Below are 21,318 nucleotides of genomic sequence, written 5' to 3'. Positions count from 1 at the left end.
CAGTTGGTCCCGAATGTTGATGTCAGATTCATGATTCACTCCCAAATACCCTTCATTTGAGCTCCATTTTTCCATAGTGGGAAAACATGTACGGTTTGTGGAGTGTTTTGGGGGATGGGGCGGCCACTCTGAGACTTGGCCTTGGAAATCCGCAACTACTTTTTGGGCAACCCAATATATCAGATTTGTGTTCTACTCTAAAATACCTCTTATTTGAGCCTTATATGGCAATATCAGCAAATACTTCCTATTTGGGTGGTGTTATGGGGTGGGGTGAACCCATAGACACTTTTCCCAAACATTGATACCAAATTCGTTCTTTACTTTCAAAGAACTTTCATTTGAGTCCCATATTGCTATGGTCAGTAAATAAGTCATGTTTGGACGGTGTTTTGGGGAAGGGGTGGACCCCTAAACACTCGGTCCGACAATTGGATATCAGATTCATATTCAACACTCAAATACCTTTTATTTATGCCCCATATTGTTTTGGGGAAGGGGTGGACCCCCAGAAACTTGGTCCCACATTTGAATATCAGATTCGTATTCTACTCGCAAATACCTTTCATTTGAGTCCGATATTGCCATGGCCGGTAAATATGTCCGATTTAGGGGTTTTTTGGGGGTGGTCCCCCAAACACTTGGTCCGACAATTGGATATCAGATACGTTTTCTAATCTTAAATATCTTTCATTTAAGCCCCATATTGTCGTGATTGGTGTATATATACATTTGGTAGGTTTTGGGGTGGGGGAACCCCCCCCCCCCCTATCCGAAATTTGAGTACAAAACTTTTGTTTGTATGTTACTATAAGAAAGCACACAAAATGTCGCTTAAATCGTCCCTCCCATCTCCGAGATCTGGCGTTTCTGAAAATTTGGGTAAGGGGGAGGGTCTGCTCCCCCTTCAGATATCAAAAAATTTACCCTATTTTCACCACGGGATCATTATGCACCATTAGTGCAAAATTTCAAGAAAATCGGTTGAACAGTTTCTGAGTCTATAAGGAACACACAAACAAACAAACACAAATTGATTTTTGTATATAAGAAAGATTCAAGGTAATAGCTGAGGGAGAAGATTGTGTCCAAACAAGGGAGAGTAGAGAGCTACAAAATAACTCACGCTTAAAATTGGTTACATTAGTAGATGACCACATACATCAAACAAAGCCAAGCAGACGTGATAAGCTTTTGCTTGATACACTGGGAGAAATAAGGAGATTCTTAAAGGTTCCTGAAAAGGAACCCATCTTCTGGGCTTCAGACCAATATTAATAAAATCGTGGAAAAATTATTCAACCTTTAAATTTTGACCAAGATGGAAAAAACGGACTCACAGGCTATATAGCCACGGCACCTAGGATATATGGACTACCGAAAATCCAACAAGCAGGAATGCTCCTAAGACCCATCTGCTCATCCATGAATTCTCCCACATATGGACTATCTAAATATTTGGCTAACATATTAAACAACTTGACAACGGATTGACAGTATAGCATTAAGGATGGATTACAGTTTAGAAACAGAGTAGGGTCAACGATCAAACTATCGACAATACGGAGATACTCGTTTCATTTGATGTTATCTCGCTATTTCCAAGCATACCAGTACCAGAGGGCAACTAATGCCCAATGTAGGCAGCACAAATCAGACCAAAAACTGTCTCACAAACCCATAGAACAAAAGACGGCACTTGCTCATTGCAGCTTGACAGAACACATTCCAAACCTTAAGGACGTCGAAATTTGGACACAAGCAAACAATTACAAACGTAGATACATGTTAGTACAACTTCCTGTTTTTAGCGGAATCGGAGAAAAAATTCGGCTTTACGGGCTAAAGACCCTAAATCGCCAGATCGGTCTATATGGCAGCTATATTCAAATACAGTCCGATTTGGTCCATTCAAGAACTAAACCTGCGTATGGAAGAAATACGAGACTGTGCAAAATTTCAATTCTGTATCTCTGTTTTTATACCAACTACCATAGGATGGGGGTTACTAATCTAGTCATTCCGTTTGTTATACCTCGAAATATTCGACTAAGACTCCAGACATTTTATATCGATCATGTCCGTCCGTCTGTCTGTCGAAAGCACGCTAACTTTCGAAGGAGTAAAGCTAGCCGCTTAAAATTTTGCACAAATACTTTTTATTGGTGTAGGTCGGTTGGGATTGTAAATGGGCCATATCGGTCCATGTTTTGATACAGCTGCCATATAAACCAATCTTGGGTCTTGACTTCTTGAGCCTCTACAGGGCGCAATTCTTATCCGATTGGAATGAAATTTTGCACGACATGTTTTGTTATGATATCCAAAAACTGTGCCAAGTAAGATTCAAATCGGTCCATAACCTCATATAGCTGCCATATAAACCGATCTTGGGTGTTGACTTCTTGAGCCTCTAGAGTGCGCAATTCTTATCCGATTTGGCTGAAATTTTGCATGACGTATTCTATTCTTACTTTCAACAACTGTGTCAAATAAGGTTCAAATCGGTTCACAACCTGATATAGCTGCCATATAAACCGATCTGGGATCTTGACTTCTTAAGCCTCTAGAGGTCGCAATGATTATCCGATTTAATTGAAATTTTGCACGAAGTATTTTGTTATGATATCCAACAACTGTGCTAAGTATGGTTCAAATCGATCCATAACCTGATATAGCTGCCATATTAACCGATCTGGGATCTTGACTTCTTGAGCCTCTAGAGGGCGCAATTCTTATCCGATTGGAATAAAATTTAGCACGATGTATTTTGTTATGATATCCAACAACTGTGCCAAGTATGATTCAAATCGGTCCATAACCTGATATAGCTGCCTATAAACCGATCTTGGGTCTTGACTTCTTGAGCCTCTAGAGGGCGCAATTCTTATCCGATTGGAATGAAATTTTGCACGATGTGTTTTGTTATGATATCCAACAACTGTGCCAAGTATGATTCAAATCGGTCCATAACCTGATATAGCTGCCATATAAACCGATCTTGGGTCTTGACTTCTTGAGCCTCTAGAGGGCGCAATTCTTATCCGATTGGAATGAAATTTTGCACGATGTGTTTTGTTATGATATCCAACAACTGTGCCAAGTATGATTCAAATCGACCTATAACCTAAAATAGCTGCCATATAAACCGATCTTGGATCTTGACTTCTTGAGCCTCTAGAGGGCGCAATTCTTATCCGATTGGAATGAAAATTTGCACGATGTTTTTGGATATGACTTCCAATAACTGTGCTAAGTTAGGTTCAAATCGACCCATAACCTGAAATAGCTCCCATATAAACCAATCCTGGGTCTTGACTTCTTGACCCTCTAGAGGGCGCAATTCTTATCTGATTGGAATGAAATTTTGCACGACATGTTTTGTTATGATATCCAAAAACTGTGCCAAGTATGATTCAAATCGGTCCATAACCTGATATAGCTGCCATATAAACCGATCTTGGGTCTTGACTTGTTGAGCCACTAGAGGGCGCAATTCTTATCCGATTGGAACGAAATTTTGCACGACGTGTTTCGATATGACTTCCAATAACTAAGCTAAGTTAGGTTCAAATCGACCCATAACCTGAAATAGCTCCCATATAAACCAATCCTGGGTCTTGACTTATTGAGCCACTAGAGGGCGCAATTCTTATCCGATTTAATTGCACAGAGTATTTTGTTATGATATCCAACAACTGTGCCAAGTATGGTTCAAATCGATCCATAACCTGATATAGCTGCCATATAAACCGATCTTGAATCTTGACTTCTTGACCCGCTAGAGGTCGCAATTATTATCCGATTTGCCTAAAATTTTTACGACAGCTCCTTTCATGACCATCAACATACGTGTTTATTATGGTCTGAATCGGTCTATGGCCCGGTACAGCTCTCATATAAATCGATCTCTCTATTTTACTTCTTGAGCCCCCAAAGGGCGCAAATCTTATTCGAATTGGCTGACATTTTACACAGGTCTCCAATATATATTTTAGTTGTGGTCCAAACTGGACCATATCTTGATATCGCTCTAATAACAGAGCAAATCTTTTCCTTTATCCTTTTTTGCCTAAGAAGAGATACCGGAAAAAGAACTCGACAAGTGCGATCCATGGTGAAGGGTATATAAAATTCGGCCCGGTCGAACATAGCACGCTTTTACTTGTTTTAAGTTGTTAAATACTATTGGTTGCCCAAAAAGTAATTGCGGATTTTTTTAAAAGAAAGTAAATGCATTTTTAATAAAACTTAGAATGAACTTTAATCAAATATACTTTTTTTACACTTTTTTTCTAAAGCAAGCTAAAAGTAACAGCTGATAACTGACAGAAGAAAGAATGCAATTACAGAGTCACAAGCTGTAAAAAAATTTGTCAACGCCGACTATATGAAAAATCCGCAATTACTTTTTGGGCAACCTAAAATGGTTATTTTTTTAAATTTCCTTTCCTCACCATTCTAAACAAACGATTGAGTGACTGCTCCGGCGGCAAGCTGTCATTTGCCACAATGGCCAGACGACTCAAGTGCCTGGGAGTACCAGAGGCTATGATAAAAGCCTCTCCCAAAGCACTGCCAAAGCCGGGACAAGGCTCATTGTCCATGCCAAAAGGCAACTTGGATTTGTACATGTTGTACTGCAGCTCAGCTATATGGCCATGCATTTGCAAAAATGCTCTGTAGTCCACCTACAAGACAAACAAAAAAAAAATTAAATCCAACGAGAGAAAAGTAGAGAAGAACAAACAAAAAAGGTACCTTGTTGCAAAAACGCAATGCTACATCTGGGGGAAAGTAAGAGACCTCCACACGACACACCTTATTGGGGTCATCTTCATTGATGCGTCTTACGAATTTGTTCATAAATTCTCTGAAATCCAAAACAGTTTTCATATATGCCCCTCTTTGGGATTTTATGGTTGAGAGCAGCGCCACTTACTTGGTCAGTTTGTTCATATTCATGGACTCATAGAATTCGGAGGCCTTCTTGATCATATGCACTGGTGTTTCCATAACCTCTTCCATGCGTTGTTTCACCGTTGGCAAAGGATGCTTGGGAAAGGGTATTCGAAATATGGGAGCACCATACCAATCTTGTGTTATAATCTGCTCCATAACAGGAGCTGGTATGGCACCATCTATGGCATCTGTCAAGTGCTTGCCATACTGCACACGCGCCCAATGACGCAGATATGCATGCAATTCCTGATACAGTGGCATTATTTCCCACACCACATCTTCGAGTTCACGTTGGAAATTCTCGGTGTCATAATACAAATACCAAGTGCGGGATGGAGTTACATGACCTAGGAAATATTTAAGCATATATAAAAGGATGAGGGGAGAAGGTGAGGCGTTATGTAAGGGATTTACTGTTTGTCTTGAAATTGCAGTTTGGTGAAAATGCCACATTGTCATGGACATGGACATGGTTGGTGATGCCAAAGTTTGCCCAATTTTGTTAAAGTTAGTTAACTTAGTTAAGTTAATCCACTCAAGCTCGATGTCAGCCCAAGGTAGTTGTTGCTCGTCGAGTAGCCGGACACAAGACATCTGTCTATGATGAGATTACTGCTTGAGTGAAGCACAGGACAGATTTTAAATAAAACTCTGAAGAATTTGAATTGGCAAATTATGGTTTCTCATTTAGCAGAGATTTGATTCCTCCTGCAGACCAAAGCTGATAAAGTGAGAGATCTTTTAAACCCCCCAAAAAATGCTTAAAGTCAAGAGCCCAATAAAAGCAGCTCCTAAGTTTAATCACAAAGTATATATCTAAGGGCTCCGAACCTGCTAAGCCCAAGGGCCGAAAGAATCTTGAAGATGGCATATGTCTGCACTACACCCAGGAGTCTCAATATTAAACCAAAGAAGACTAAAATCTGTCTGTTTACGAGGTTTCCTCATTAAACGATTTTGATGTATGACAAGGTCAAATACTTAGGAGTGATCTCGAACAGAAAACTGAATTGGAAGTGTCACATTCGGAAGACTTTCTTAACTTTAATTGGCAATGACAGAATATTTGTTCCACTAGCCTAACGTAGAATAGCGTTCCAAGCACCTCGATCTTCTGCGCTCATTCTAAAATCTCTGACACCAAGTTTCGAGGTGTCTCCCACAACTTGATCTTTCCATAGGGCTTTTGGTCTCCCCGGTTTGTGTGTACCATCGTGTTTGCCTTCAAAAGACTTCTTTGCTGGAGCTACTTTATCCATTCCAACAACATGACCTAGCCAACGCAGCCGTTGTATTGGATTGCCCAAAAAGTAATTGCGGACTATATAAAAAATCCGCAATTACTTTTTGGGCAACCCAATATTTTGATGCGTGTAACTATGCTATCGTCGTCATACAGCTCATACAGCTCGTGGTTCATACGTCGCCTATATTTTCTGTTAGCGCAAACTGGTCCACGTAGTTTACGAAGAATCTTTCTCTCAAACACTCCAAGTACTGCTTCATCTGCTTTCACAAGTAGCCATGCCTCAGAACCATATAACAGCACGGGTAGTATCAGTGTCTTGTAAAGTGTAGTCTTCGTCTGTCGAGAGGTGGCCTTGTTTCTTAATTGCTACTTACAAAGTAGCATCTACTTGCCAGTATTATTCTTCGCTTTATCTCAAAACTGGTGTCATTCGTTTCGGTTACGGCGGTGCCGAGGTAGATAAAGTTACTGACTATCTCAAAGTTGTGGTTCCCAATTTTCTCCATGTTCTTTATCTGCTCGGTTGGGCAAGGCTATTTGGAAGTTGAAATCATCCATTTTTCGTCTTATCTCCATTTACTACCAGACCCATTTTCACTGACTCTCTTTCGATTCTTTCAAAGGCTGCACTTGGCCACTTCCGTTGACCGACCTATGATATCGATGTCGTCGGCATAGGCGAGTAGCATGTCTTCTCTTGTGATTAGTGTGCCATATCTATTCACATCTGCATCTCGTATAATCTTCTCCAACAGGATATTAAAGAGATTACACGATAGGCTGTCTCCTTGTCTGAAACCTCGTTTGCTATTAAATGGTTCGGAGAGATTCTTTCCTATTCTTACAAAGGAACGTCGTGTATCAGCAAGTGTCATGCTGCAGAGTCTTCTTAATTTTGCAGGGATACCAAACTCAGACATGGCTTGAAATACCTTTGAACGTAAAGGAGTATCGAAGGCGGCTTTGTAGTCAACAAAGAGGTGGTAGGTGTTGATTTGTCCTTCTCGGGTCTTTTCCAGGATTTAGCGCAGTGTGAATATCTGGTCTAGGTTGGATTTACCAGGTCTAAAGCCGCATTGATAGGGCCCAATTATCTCATTGACACGAGGTTTTAATCTTTCACACAGTACGCTCGAGAGTATCTTGTATGCGATGGGGAGGAGACTTATTGCTCTGCAGTTGTGTACGGGACATAGTATGCTGAGGTTTCAATCATCGGGTATGCGTTCTTCTAGCCAGATTGCGCAGATAAGCCTTGTCAGCATGTCGCCTCCGGTCTTAAATAGTTCGGAGGGAAACCCGTCGGCTCCTGCTGCCTTGTTGTTCTTTAGTCGGGTTACTGCTACTTGGACCTCATTCTGACTATACCATCGTCAGGGATTGGTTCTGCGGTATCCTCTTCGCCCCCTAACGTCGGACACTAGCAGTTGGGTAAAATGTTCTTTCCATATCCTCAGCATGTTGTCTGTGTCAGTTACCAGATTTCCTTCTTTGTCTCTGCAGGGGGATGTGCCTGCACCAAAGCCATTGGTTTGATGTTTAATTCTTTGGTAGAATTTCCGGACTTCATTCTGACTCCTGTACATCTCAATTCGCTCACACTCACGTCTATCCATTTCCATTTCTCTTTCTGCGGAATTGACGTTTCTCCTCTCTCCTTTTCTCGCGATACCTTTCCTTCATCTGGCGGGTTGCTACTGATTACAGGGTTGCTCTATAAGCCGCATTCTTGGCATCAGTAGCATCTCGACACTCCTGGTCGTACCATGGGTTTTTTGGAGGAGGCTTTCGGTACCCAAGTACGGATTTCGCGGCATTTTCCATAAAGTGGGCAATAGTTTGCTACTGCGCCATTATATCATCGGAACAAGGAGTGCTTTCATCAAGCAGTTGGGTCAGTCGAGTGGAGTATGCCGCTGCCATTTGTTGTGTCTGCAGCTTTTCAATGTCCAGTTTCCGTGCAGTGTCATATCGTACTTTCCTCGCCATGTTCAAACGGGTGCGAACCTTTGCTGCAACAAGGTAATGATCCGAATCTATATTCGCTCCACGGATCGATCGTACATCTAACACGCTGGATGAATGCCTTCCATCTATCACAACGTGATCAATTTGGTTTCTCGTGTTTTGATCGGGTGACAGCCTGTGTGGCTTTGTGAATATTTTTATGTTGAAATCTGGTGCTACTAACGAACCCTCAACCTCAACCCATTACTGGACGTTATCTCGTGGAGGCTAAACTTTCCGACTGTTGGAAATGTTTTCCTTCCCTATTTTCGCATTAAAATCTCTCAGAACGATTTTAATATCATGGGCGGGGCAGCGGTCATATTCTCTCTCTCTAGGCGCAACAGGACATGGTTTTATCCTGGGTCTGAGGAAGCATGACTTCAGACTCCTGATTGGGGAGCTGACCGTTCCATGCAACGTCAGTTATTTGAGAAGCAGTACAACTTTTTGGTAGAGCGAACGGTTTCTACGATTACCGCGCGTATCGGGCGTGGGCTGGTGCTGTGGTTATTTCGCGGAAGAGGACGTCAATAATCCTAGGGCTGATGCGGCATGAGTCTTCTTGGTAGAGTAGACGGTTTCTACGTAGGCTGGTGCTATGGGTAATCGAGAATCTTGATGCAGAAGAGGCATGACTTCAAACTGACGATAGGAGTCCCGACCGGTCCCTGCAACGTCAGGTCTTTGAGGTGAGCTGGTCCTTGGTTGGGTGGACACCTACTAAGATAACCAAATGTATGGGGCGTTGGTTAGAACTGTGGGTTCCAGATTGCCAAGGGTTGTTTGGTCGATTATTTCGTGAAAAAGGACGTCGTGGGTCTGAGGGGACATGACTTCAGACTGTTAACAGGAGTCCTAACTAGCCGCTGCAATGTCAGCTCTTTGCGGACGAGCTGCTTCACGGATGGGTTGACAGTTTCTACGATGAACTCGCGTGGGTTGCCAATGCCAAGTTTGCCAGGAGCAGGACGTCGTTGATCCTGGGGCAGAGGGGGCATGACTTCAGACTGGTAATAGAAGTCATATCCGGCCAGTGCTACATCATGTCTTTGAAGTAGAGCTACTTTATGGTTGGATTGACGGTATCTACGAAGAGCGTGCGTATGAGGTGTGGGCTGGTGCAGTAGATTGCAGGTTGCGAAAAGCCCGTCGACTTAGTATTTTGCGAAAGAGGACATCGTTAATCCTGGGTCTTAGGAAGCACGGCTTCAGACTGCTGATAGGAGTTCTGACTAGTCACTAAAACTTCAGGTATCCGGCGCCGCGCTTCTTTTTGGTAGGGTGGACACCTTCTACGATGATCGCGCGTATTTGGCGCGGGATGGAAATGTGGGTTCCAGGTTGCCAATGCCAAGTTTGCCAGGAGCAGGACGTCGTTGATCCTGGGGCAGAGGGGGCATGACTTCAGACTGGTGATAGGAGTCATATACGACCAGTGCTACATCAAGTCTTTGAAGTCGAGCTACTTCATGGTTGGATTGACGGTTGCTTCGAAGAACGTGCGTATGAGGCGTGGGCTGGTACAGTAGATTGCAGGTTGCGAAAAGCCCGTCGACTTAGTATTTTGCGGAAGAGGACATCGTTAATCCTGAGTCTTAGAAAGCATGACTTCAGAGTGCTGATAGGAGTTCTGAGCGGTCGCTGACACTTCAGGTCTTTGACGTCGCCCTTCTTCTTGGTAGGGTGGACACCTTCTACGATGACCACGCGTATTTGCCGAGGGCTAAAAATGTGGTATCCAGGTTGCCAAGGGCTGTTTGGTTGATTCTTTCGTGGAGCAGGACGTCGTTGACACTGGGGCTGAGGGGACATGACTTCAGACTGCTGAGTCCTATCTGGCCAGTGGAACGTGAGGTTCTTCAAATCGCATTGCTTCATGGTTGGGTGGACGCCTTTTACGATGACGGCGCCAATGGGGCATGGTTTGGTGCTGTGGGTTGCAGATTGCCATGGCCTTTGTGGTCGATTATTCCAAGGAACAGTACGTTGTTAATCCTGGGCTTGAAAAGGCATATCTCATACTGCTGATAGCGAGTCCTAAGGGGTCAATCTTTGGCATACGCAGCTTCATCGTTATGTGAATGATTTCCATGATAACCGCATGTATGGGGCGTGCGATGATGCAGTGGGTTGCAGGTTGCCAAAAGCCCGTTGATTCAGCATTTTGCGGAAGAGGACATCGTTAATTCTGGAACTTAGGAAGCATGACTTCGCACTGCTCATTGCATACCTGACAGATCCCTGCAACGTCAGGTATTTGACGTCGCACTGCTTCATGGTAGGGTGAACACCTACGATGACCGCACCTTCTACAATGTCCTGGTGCAATGGGTATTTCGCGGAAGAAGAAGTCAATAATCCTGGAGCTGATGAGGCATGACTTCAGACTGTTAATAGGAGTCAAGACCGTTCGCTGCATCGTCAGGTCATGGTCGCGCTGCTTCTTGGTGGGGTGGGCACCTTCTAAGATGATCGCGTGTATTTGGCGAGGGATGGAAATTTGGGTTCCCGGTTGCCAAGGAATGTTTGGTCGATTATTTCGTGCGGCATGATGTCGTTAATTCTGGGACTGAGGGGTCATGACTTTAGACTGCTGATAGGAGTCCTTACCGGTCACTGTAACGTCAGGTCTTAGTCGTGGCGCTGGACACAGGGAGAGATAGTGTGACAACGAGGGGAATGGTAGGCGGTCAAGTCAACTTCTATGCCACCGACCCGCATTTGCGAGGACAAGACACAGATGGGGCTTCGATTGATGCTGTGGGTTGCAGGTTGCCAAATGCTCGGCAACTCAATATTTTGCAGAAGAGAACGTCGCTAATCCTGGGACTGAGTAAATATGACCTCCCACTGCTGGTAGGGTTCCTAACCGCTCTCAGCAACGTAAGGTCTTTCTCTTCGCCCTGGACGCATGGAGAGAGAGAGAGTTCGATTACGAGGGGAAATGGTAGGCGGTCAAGCAACACCTATGTCACTGTCCCGCAATTGCAAGGAGAAGACACAGAGTGCTGTGTGAAGATCTATTTTCATGCCTCAATTCCCTTCAGGCACTTAGTACTCCCGTCATTCTGGAGTTTCTTAGAGGACAGAATTAGCCAGTTCGCCAACTGGAAAGAATTTTTACCTGTCCGCCTCGTTCCTTCATCTTCTTTATCGCTTTCTAAAACTTATTTTCTGATTTCACTTCTTGACCCCAAAGAAACCCCATGTGTCATACAATTAGGTTTCTTTTCTCATTCCATTACTAATCTCCTTTAGGCAACCCTTACTCCTAACCTTTTTTTCACTTTTCATGCCATAAGGGTTTACGTCACTTTTCCCTGAAATGACCATTGGTAATGAGAATCCATCTTAGGTTGACTTTTTAATTGCAAAATCAATTGCAATTGAAGATGCATTAAATTGTCCATTCTAATGTGATGATCCAATGAATGACCTTTGGCATACGAAAGCATTGACTTTAACTGCAGGATTTATACTTTCCAAAGATACCCATGAATCCTTAATTATCCTTGCCGCAACAGCAGCAGCAGTAACAGTAGATACCTAATCCGTTGGTGTCATATTGGTTACATGACCACACATCTATACTTATGTAAGCGGTCACATGGCACAATGATTGCCTTCATATGGGAGGGCAATTAAATGAGTTCGATGGGAGAGTTGACTGGAAGCACAATGATTGGATGATAATTTATGAGGTAATGTTCATTCACTCATTTCCAATGATTGCGTAAGCTATTTGGTTTGAGACAGAGGGTATTAAGTTTCATGGATTGCCTTGAAAGCTGAATGTGGAATGTGAAATGTTAAGAATTTTATATCCATGAGGTCTGTACAAAAAGTATAGCAAATTTGTAATTTTCCAAGGATAAGGAGTTTCGTCTTCTGTTACGTTAAAGGATTTCCAATAACTAACAAGCTGTTCAATATAGTCGTGCTTTCGGCTAACTAGTCAATTGATTTTCCATGTGGTAAATTTTCCTCCAAGGTGTTAAAGTTCAGTCTCATCGTTTCCTGTCTTTCCAGAGAGTGTCTTAGCAAATTTCATTTCCCAGAGCATAGCTGGCCTCTTTCCCTGGTCTCCAATCTATCTACATACTACTTACCATTATAGGCCGCCGCCCTCCGCCACAGATCAACGTACTCCACAAAGGATTCCTGTGCCACATTGTCCTTCTTCAAGGCTTGACGCCATTTCTGCCAGTAAATGTATAAAACATCCTTATTTTTGTTATGTTCCACAATCGCCTTAATGGTCGGCTCCATGGCCATTTTGTCTGCGGGTGAATTGCATTCGTTTTGACACACCAACGGTGTGGTTATAAACGATTGGATGGTGCGCAACAAAGTCTTGGAGTGTTCATAGTCTTGTCTATTCAAGCCGTACAACTGTAGCTTGGATAAACGCTGCACTTGGCGTCGCAGTGTGGCATTCGCCAGTTTTTGCACCGGAACTACACTCAAATTGGCTGCCAGTTCATAGACCAGTTTGTAGTACCCATTGTCGATGGCTCGCTGTACAATGGCATGATCAATGTCGCTGATGCTGACACGCTTTTTCGTCATGTTATGGAAGAGTTCACGCTTCTTATTGTAGATACCCTCCATGACGATCTGAGCTCTGTCTAGGTAAGTCTGGGCATGAGCTGCATAAATGGCCGAGTATTTGTTGTTGTTGTTGTTCGTAGCCTTTTGGTGATTTTCAACGGAAGTGGCAGCGGAAAGTGTTGAATGGGCTGCGTGCGTTTCATTGTTAGTGGATGTGTGGTCGTGACACAACACCGCATGAAATAGGAGCTGTAAAGGAAACATGCAAATGTGTTAGTGTATGGCATAGAAGGAAAGACAATTGAAGCAAATGCATTTCATTAGATTATCCTTTGAAGGATAATCAAAAGTAGTCATGGGGGGGGGGGGAGAATGCGTTTTGCCTTGTATGACACAAAAGCTTACAGAAAGTTTCTGTGACTTTCAATTTGTCGGCAAAAATTGTGATTGACTTCAATTGGGCAAGTCTGGGCCAATATTGGTAGCTCCTTCTTTTTAGCAGTGAATGTTGACTTGCCGTCACAAACATATATTTCATATAAAAATCAATTTGTGTTTGTTTGTGTGTTCCTTATAGATTCAGAAACGGCTGAACCGGTTTTCTTGAAATTTTCACTGATGATGATCCCGTGGTGAAAATAGGGTACTACATTTTTTGATATCTGAAGGGGGAGCGGACCCTCCCCTGACCCTAATTTTTAGAAACGCCAGATCTCGGAGATGGGTGCAGCGATTTAAGCGAAATTTTGTCTGCTCTCTTATAGAAACCTACAAACAAAAATTTAGTATTCAATTTTCAGATGGGTTATCTATGGGGGGCGCCCCACTCCAAAACCTACCAAATATATATGTACACTAATCACGACAATATGGGACTCAAATGAAAGGTATTTAAGATAAGAAAACATATCTGATATCGAATTGTCCGACCAAGTCTATGGTCGGACAATGCCCTAAATCGGTAAATATTCCCTAAATCGGTAAATATGCCCTAAATCGGACATACAAAACAGGACCTATTTACTGACCTTTTAACTAAGGTATTTGAGAATACGAATCTGATATCCATTTGTGGGACAAAGTGTTTGGGGGCCGCCCGTTCCCGAGAATATACCCCAAAGAAGGCAAATTTACGACCATAGCAATATGGGACTCAAGCGAAAGGTCTTTGGAAGTAAAGCACGAATCAACGTTCGGGAAAAGTGTCTATGGGGCCACCCCACCCCCATAACACCACCCAAATAGGAAGTATTTGCTGTAATATGAGGCTCAAATAAGAGGTATTTTAGAGAAGAACACGAATCTGATATATATTTGGAAAGCCAAGTTACTGAGAGGCCGCCCCATCCCACAGAACACCTACGAAACTGGTCATGTTTGCCGACTATGGAAAAATGGAGCTCAAATGAAGGGTATTTGGGAGTAGACCATTCGGGACCAATTGCCTAGGGGACGTACCACCACCATAACAACCCCCAAGTAGGACGAATTTGCTCACCGAGACAATTTGGGTCTTCAAGACAGTGCAGCTCGATTCATTGTTTTTAGGGCCCATACCCCAAACCGGACATATTTGCTGGCTTTTTCAATATGGGGCTTAAGTGTATGGTATTTAAGATTAGAAAACGAATTTGATATCCAATTTTGAGGCCAATGGCAATATGGGGTTCAAATATATGAGAAAAGAGCACAAACAGCTATTCTTTACTGATCATCGCAATATGGGGCTCAAATAAACGTATTTGGAAGTCGAATACGAATTTGATATCTAAATGTAGGACCATGTATTTTAGGCATTACCCCTTCCCCAAAACACCTCGCAGAAGGTAAAAATTGGTCGGCCATGCCAATATGGGGCTCAAATGAAAGGTATTTGAGATTAGAAAACGAATTTGATAACCTATATTGGTGCCATGTGTTGGGGGACGCCTCATCCTGTAAACTCCTGTCAAAACCAATTGCACTTGGTCGAAAATTTGGTTATAAAATTTGTTTTCCAATCTCCAATACCTTTCATTTGAGCCACATATGGCCATGGTCGGTAAATAGGTCCTATTTGGGTGGTGTTATGGGAGTGGGGTGGCCCCATAGACACTTTTCCCGAATGTTGACATCAGATTCGGGCTTTACTCCCAAAGACCTTTCATTTGAGACCCATATTGCTATCGTCGTAAATTTGTCCTCTTTGGGGGGTGTTTTTGGGGAAGGGCGGCGCCCCAAACTCTTGGTCCCACATTTGGATATTAGATTCGTGTTCTACTCTCAAGTACCTTTTATTTGAACCCCATATTGGCATGTTAAGTAAATAAGTCCCATTAAGGGGTTATTTTGGAGAAAATTGGTCCCACATTTAGGGTTTTATTTGGAGGGGCGGCCCCCATTTGGATATTAGATTCGTGTTCTACTCTCAAGTACCTTTTATTTGAACCCCATATTGCCATGTTAAGTAAACAAGTCCTATTAAAGGGTTTTTTTTTTTTGGGAAACTTGGTCCCACATTTAGATATCAGATTCGTATTCTACTCTCAAATACCTTTTATTAGAGCCCCATATTGCCATGTTAAGTAAATAAGTCCTATTTATGGTATTTTTTTTGAGGAAGGGGTGGACTCCCAGAAACATGGTCCCACATTTAGATATCAGATTCGTATTCTACTTGCAAATACCTTTCACTTGAGTCTGTTTCACTGAGGGGTGTTTTGAGGGTTGGGGTGGTCCTAACACTTTGGCCCTAACACTTTGTCCGACAATTGGATATCAGATACGTTTTCTTATCCTAAATACCTTTCATTTGAGTCCCATATTGTCGTGATTGGTGTAAAAATATGTTTGGTAGGTTTTAGGGTGGGGAGGTCCCCCTAGGTACCCCATCCAAAATTTGGATACAAAATTTTTATTGCTAGGGTATAATGAGAGAGCCCACAACATTTCGCTTAAATCGTACCAACCATCACCGTGATCTGGGGTTTCCAAAACTAAGTAAGGGGGAGGGTCCGCCTCCCCTTCAGATATCAAAAAATTTAGTACCCTATTTTCACCACGGGGTCATTATGCACCATCAGTTAAAATATCCATAAAATTTGGTTCAGCAGATACGACTCTATAAGGAACACACAAACAACATTTAAGGACCATGATTTGGCAATCTGGACCAGGAGTGTCTGAATTTCCTCTAGAGAAAGAAAAAGAAGAGTTTACGTCCGAAACAGACATGATGGAAAGTTCGAATGTCGTCACAACAACACCGATTTTTTTACGCACTGGACTAATTTGGTTACATTTGTCAATAAAGGAAAAAATTAGCAAACACGTATTAATGCTGAATATGATATATTCAGATCGGTTATAACTGCGACGGGCTGTCTCCTCAGTTCTCATGCGTCTCCATCAGGAGACAAAGATCCTACTAGTGGGAAGACATAACTACATGCTGTCTAAGCAATACCTTTTGGGCTGTTATCGCAGAGACCATCCAAATCATCATCTTGTGGATAGATATCCACCGCCCTGAAGCCTAGAGGTAGATCTACATAATCTAGAGCTTGAGGTTCAGCGCTGCAAGAGAGAACCTCTAGATCGAGCGGCATATCAAGCGGGACTAGACAACATTCATGCAGACAAGGTAGCAGATGCGGTAAATAGCTACCGGCTGAATGTAGTGCTTGAAGAACGACCGCCTCCCATTGCACCCGAAGACATTGGCCTCCCCCGGCAAACCAGACTAGTTTTGACTCAATTACGTTCCGGGAGATGCAGCCGCCTTAACTCCTACAGAGCAAGGATTGATGCCCTATTGTGACCAGGAACCACACGATACACGTCACCTGTTTAACTGCTCCGCCAGACCCACTCGACTCAGACCCAGAGTAGTCCTCGAAATATTCACCGAAGACCCCATAAAGTTTATATATTCTTGATCCTCATGACATTGTAAGTCGATATAGTCATGACCGTCTGTCTGTCGAAAGCACGCTAACTTTCGAAGGAGTAAAGCTAGCAGCTTGAAATTTTGCACAAATAGTTTTTATTAGTGTAGGTCAGTTGGGATTGTAAATGGGTCATATCGGTCCATATTTTGGTATGAATGCCATATAAACCGATCTTGGGTTTTGACTTTTTAAGCCACTAGAGGGTGCAATTCTTATCCGATTTGGCTGGAATGGTGCATGAAGTGTTTTGTTATGACTTGCAAAAACTGTGATAGAATGGTTGAAATCGGTACATAACCTGAATCTTGACTTCTTGAGCCACTAGAGGGCGCAAATCTTGTCCGATTTGGCATAAATTTGGTATTAGGTGCTTTGTTATGATTTTCAACAACGGTCCATAACCTGATATAGCTGCCATGTAAACCGATCTTGGACCTCGACTTCTTGAGCCACTAGAGGGCGCAATTCTTATCCGATTTTGCTTCAATTTTGCACGAAGTGTTTTGCTATGACTTCCAATAACTGTGCTGAGTATGGTTCAAATCGGCCCATAACCTGATATAGCTGCCATATAAACCGATCTTGGATCTTGAATTCTTGAGCCACGAGAGGGCGCAATTCACATCCGATTTGGCTGAAATTTGGTACTAGGTGCTTTGTTATGATTCTCAACAACTGCACCGTGTATGGCTCAAATCGGTCCATAATAATCTGATTAGCTGCCATATAAACCGATCTTGATTTCTTGAGCCACTAGAGGGCGCAATTCTCATCCGATATGGCTGAAATTTGCATGAGGTGTTTTGTTATGACTTTCAGCAACGGTACTGAGTATGGTTGGAATCGGTCTATGACCTGATATAGCTGTCATATAAACCGATCTGGGGTCTTGACTTCTTTATCCTGTAGAGGGCACAATTCCTCTCCGATTTAGCTGAAATTTTGCATGACGTGATGTAGCTGCCATTTAAACCGATCTTGGATCTTGACTTCTTGAGCCCCTAGAGGGCCCAATTCTCATCCGATTTTTTTTTTCTGAAATTTTGCATGAAATATTTTGTTATGACTTCCAATAACTGTGCTGAGTATGGTTCAAATCGGTACATAACTTGATATAGCTATCATATAAACCGATCTGAGATCTTGACTTCTTGTGCCACTAGAGGGCGCAATTCTCATCCGATTTGGCTGAAATTTTGTACAAAGGCTTCTCCCATGGTCTTCAACAAACGTGTCCAATATGGTCTAAATCGATCTATAGCCTGATACAGCTCCCATATAAACCGATCTCCCGATTATGCTTCTTGAGCCCCTACAAGGCGCAATTCTTATCCGAATGGACTGGAATATTACCCAATGACTTCTGCTATGGTCTTCAACATCCAAATCATTTATTTTCCGATTCGAATCGGAGCATAACAGTTCCTATCCATTATTCTTTATTTGCCTAAAAAGAGATACCGCGCAAAGAACTCGACAAATTTGGTCGATGGTGGAGGGTATATAAGATTCGACCCGGCCTAACATAGCACGTTCTTACTTGTTCAAATCTAAAGGGTGATTTTTTAAGAGCTGTAGGAAAGTTTACGAAAAAACACATAAACTTCAGAAAATAGCATGAAATCATTTTTTGAATCGATATTATGGTCCATTTAATTCAATGTTCGAAGATTATTTCATGCAAATATTGACAAAATGTTCCATTCGCTTAGTCCAATTTTGGCATACTCTTTCCAACATTTCGGCCGGTATCTCACGAATAAATGCTTCAATGTTGTCAACGAGTCAATTGAAGCGGGCTTGTCTGTAAAGACAAGAGCTTTAATATAAACCCACAAAAAATAGTCTAAAGGCGTTAAATCACACGATCTATGCGGCCAATTGACCGGTCCCGAACTTGAAATAAAATGTTCACCGAACTCGCCTCTCAACAAGTCCATTGTTACGCGTGCAGTGTGGCATATGGCACCGTCTTGTTGAAACCACATGCCATGCACGGCAAGCTCTTGCATTTTTGACAAGACACAGTTAGATATCGTCTCACGATAGTGCTCACCATTCACAGTTACGTTACGATTCGCATCATCTTTGAAGAAGTACGGCCCAATGATGCCACCAGCCCATAAACCCCACCAAACTGTGACTTTCTCTGGATACATTGGTAGCTCTTGCAATGTTTCCGACTGATCTTCACTCCAAAATCGGCAATTCTGCTTATTTACGTACCCTTTGAGCCAAAAGTGAGCTTCGTCGCTGAATGGAAGAAACGCGCGATGAATTTTCTAAACAGAGCACGCAATTTGACAATGAAATTCAATAATTTGCAAGCGTTCTTCGTTTGTAAGACGATTCATGGTTAAATTATAGACCAAACTGAAGATATTTGACAGTGAAACAAACCATGACATGTGAGCCGTTTAAACCAGCGTTGTCAAAAAGACAATAGCTAAAAAAACACCCATTAGTTTAAGTTTTGCGAATAAGGCCATTAATGTTCTTCATTGTTTTATCTGCTACAGATACCTAAAAATTGTTAGCAATTTCTTAAGATACTTGCATATCTCATCACATCAATGGCCTTTAATAAAATTTTCTGCTGCTCTTCATGAGGTTTTAAGTTTGTTGGACATTTGTGGCGTTTTAAATTGGAAATTAATTTTCCATTTGAAATTTGTTATACAATTCCAGAATATGATAAATGTTAGGAATTCAAAAGCACTGACAACTTTATCCAATCAACAGCAAAATGTCCATAATTGACTTAAGCGTTCCAAATGCTTTATCCCCTACTCGCTATTGCCCAAGGTTGAGTCTGCAGTGTACATTACCTATCATAGAATCGATGGCGTTAGACGCCACTACAAATCATTTCCACACCAATGCTCGTAAGACATAGGAGAGACGAATTTTTTCTTAGCCGACACACTTCTCCATCACTCTCCAACAAACTACTATCTCTTCATACCCGTGTCCATCAATGAAGGGAAAATAAGTAGTCCACGCAATCATCAACACCCCGAAAAGAAAATTTATTGCCAACCATCATAGAGACAACCAACGAAGGACACCCAGCCATCACAACCTATGGACAACAAGAAGGGCCGGGCGGTGGGCTAAACCGGAAGGAGAATAAAACGCATTTGTATAAATAAACATTTCCGGTCAGTTTGGATGATGTGGTCTGTAAAGAGTCCAATACTTGGTGGATTGGTTGTTGGTTGCTTCGGTCCGTCAGCAAAAGATATTGCAAATGCTCCTTAATTTATCTTTGCCCTTCATCGTAGCCTTAAAATCTTCCTTAAGCATGTTTGCCTTGATAAAGTTTTTCTTTCCAATGGCAAAAAAAAGGACAAGGGTGGCATTTGACGTTTGTGACATTTTGTGGGGCATAAATTGCATAGTTCAATAGTCAATGAAATGAATGAAATTTCTTATCCATTTGAAACTTACCATTAGTTTTAAAATCAACATTTCCATTTTTCTCATTTTGATGTGGGAAAGATAACTGTTTGGATTTTTTTAAATTCTCTTCCAACTCCAACAACTACAGGGCCTGAAATTCACGCAGACTTTTAGCCTTCAATTCGGTTGCCTGGGTATACTAAAAAATCTGGAAGGCAATGAAAGAAAAAACAAGTAAAAGCGTGCTAAGTTCGGCCGGGCCGAATCTTATATACCCTCCACCATGAATCGCATTTGTCGAGTTCTTTGCCCGGCATCTCTTCTTAGGCAAAAAAGGATATAAGAAAAGATTTGCTCTGCGATCTCAAGATATGGTCCGGTTCGAACCACAATTAAATTTTATGTTGGCGACCTGTGTAAAATGTCAGCCAATAAAAATTGCGCCCTTTGGGGCTCAAGAAGTAAAAAAGAGAGATCGATTTATATGGGAGCTGTATGAGGCTATAGACCGATTCCGACCATAATAAACACGTATGTTGATGGTCATGAGAGGATCCGTCGTACAAAATTTCAGGCAAATCGGATTATAATTGCGACCTCTAGAGGCTCAATAAGTCATGATCCCAGATCGGTTTATATGGCAGCTATACAAAGTTATCGGATAGGAATTGCGCCCTCAAGAAATCAAGTCCCCAGATCGGTTTATATGACAGCTATATCAGGTTACGAAACGATTTGAACCATACTTGGCACAGTTGTTGGAAATCATAACAAAACCAGTCGGGCAAAATTTCATTCAAATCGGATAAGAATTGCGCACTGTAGTGGCTCAAGAAGTCAAGACCCAAGATCGGTTTATATGGCAGCTATTTCAAAACATAGACCGATATGGCCCATTTAAAATACGAACCGACCTACTCTAATAAAAAGTATTTGTGCAAAATTTCAAACTTAGCTTTACTCTTTGGGAAGTTAGCGTGCTTTCGACAGACAGACGGACGGACGGACGGACAGACAGATGGACGCACGGACGGACTTGGCTAGATCGACATAAAATGTCGCGACGATCAAGAATATGGGGTCTCAGACGAATATTTCGAGTAGTTACAAACAGAATGACGAAATTAGTATACCCCCCATCCTATGGTGGAGGGTATAATAATATGTGAGTAAAATAAGGGTAGAGGGGAAAAGTCCAACCTATCGATGCTACAA

At 42.2% G+C, this 21,318-nt stretch overlaps 1 protein-coding gene across 2 annotated transcripts in view; it reads right to left on the bottom strand.

Annotated features, from left to right (window-relative positions):
* Positions 1-20,298, bottom strand: part of LOC106085974 (angiotensin-converting enzyme) — a 312,626-nt gene extending 292,328 nt beyond the window's left edge. For both annotated transcript variants that reach the window (XM_059369095.1, XM_059369094.1), the window contains exons 1-5: positions 20,152-20,298; positions 12,331-13,021; positions 4,943-5,309; positions 4,762-4,873; positions 4,458-4,691 (exon numbers count right to left, since the gene is read on the bottom strand). In XM_059369095.1, coding sequence (XP_059225078.1) covers positions 4,458-4,691; positions 4,762-4,873; positions 4,943-5,309; positions 12,331-13,021; positions 20,152-20,187 — 1,440 coding nt within the window. In that variant the 5' untranslated portion in view covers positions 20,188-20,298. The remainder of the gene's footprint in view (positions 1-4,457; positions 4,692-4,761; positions 4,874-4,942; positions 5,310-12,330; positions 13,022-20,151) is intronic.
* Between the last annotated feature and the right edge of the window lie 1,020 nt (positions 20,299-21,318).

The sequence above is a fragment of the Stomoxys calcitrans genome, chromosome 5 (genome assembly GCF_963082655.1).
Source record: "Stomoxys calcitrans chromosome 5, idStoCalc2.1, whole genome shotgun sequence".
NCBI classification, from domain to species: Eukaryota; Metazoa; Arthropoda; class Insecta; order Diptera; family Muscidae; genus Stomoxys; species Stomoxys calcitrans.
The sequence above is the reverse complement of the archived record's forward strand: the minus strand, read 5'-3'. Positions and strand labels throughout refer to the sequence as shown.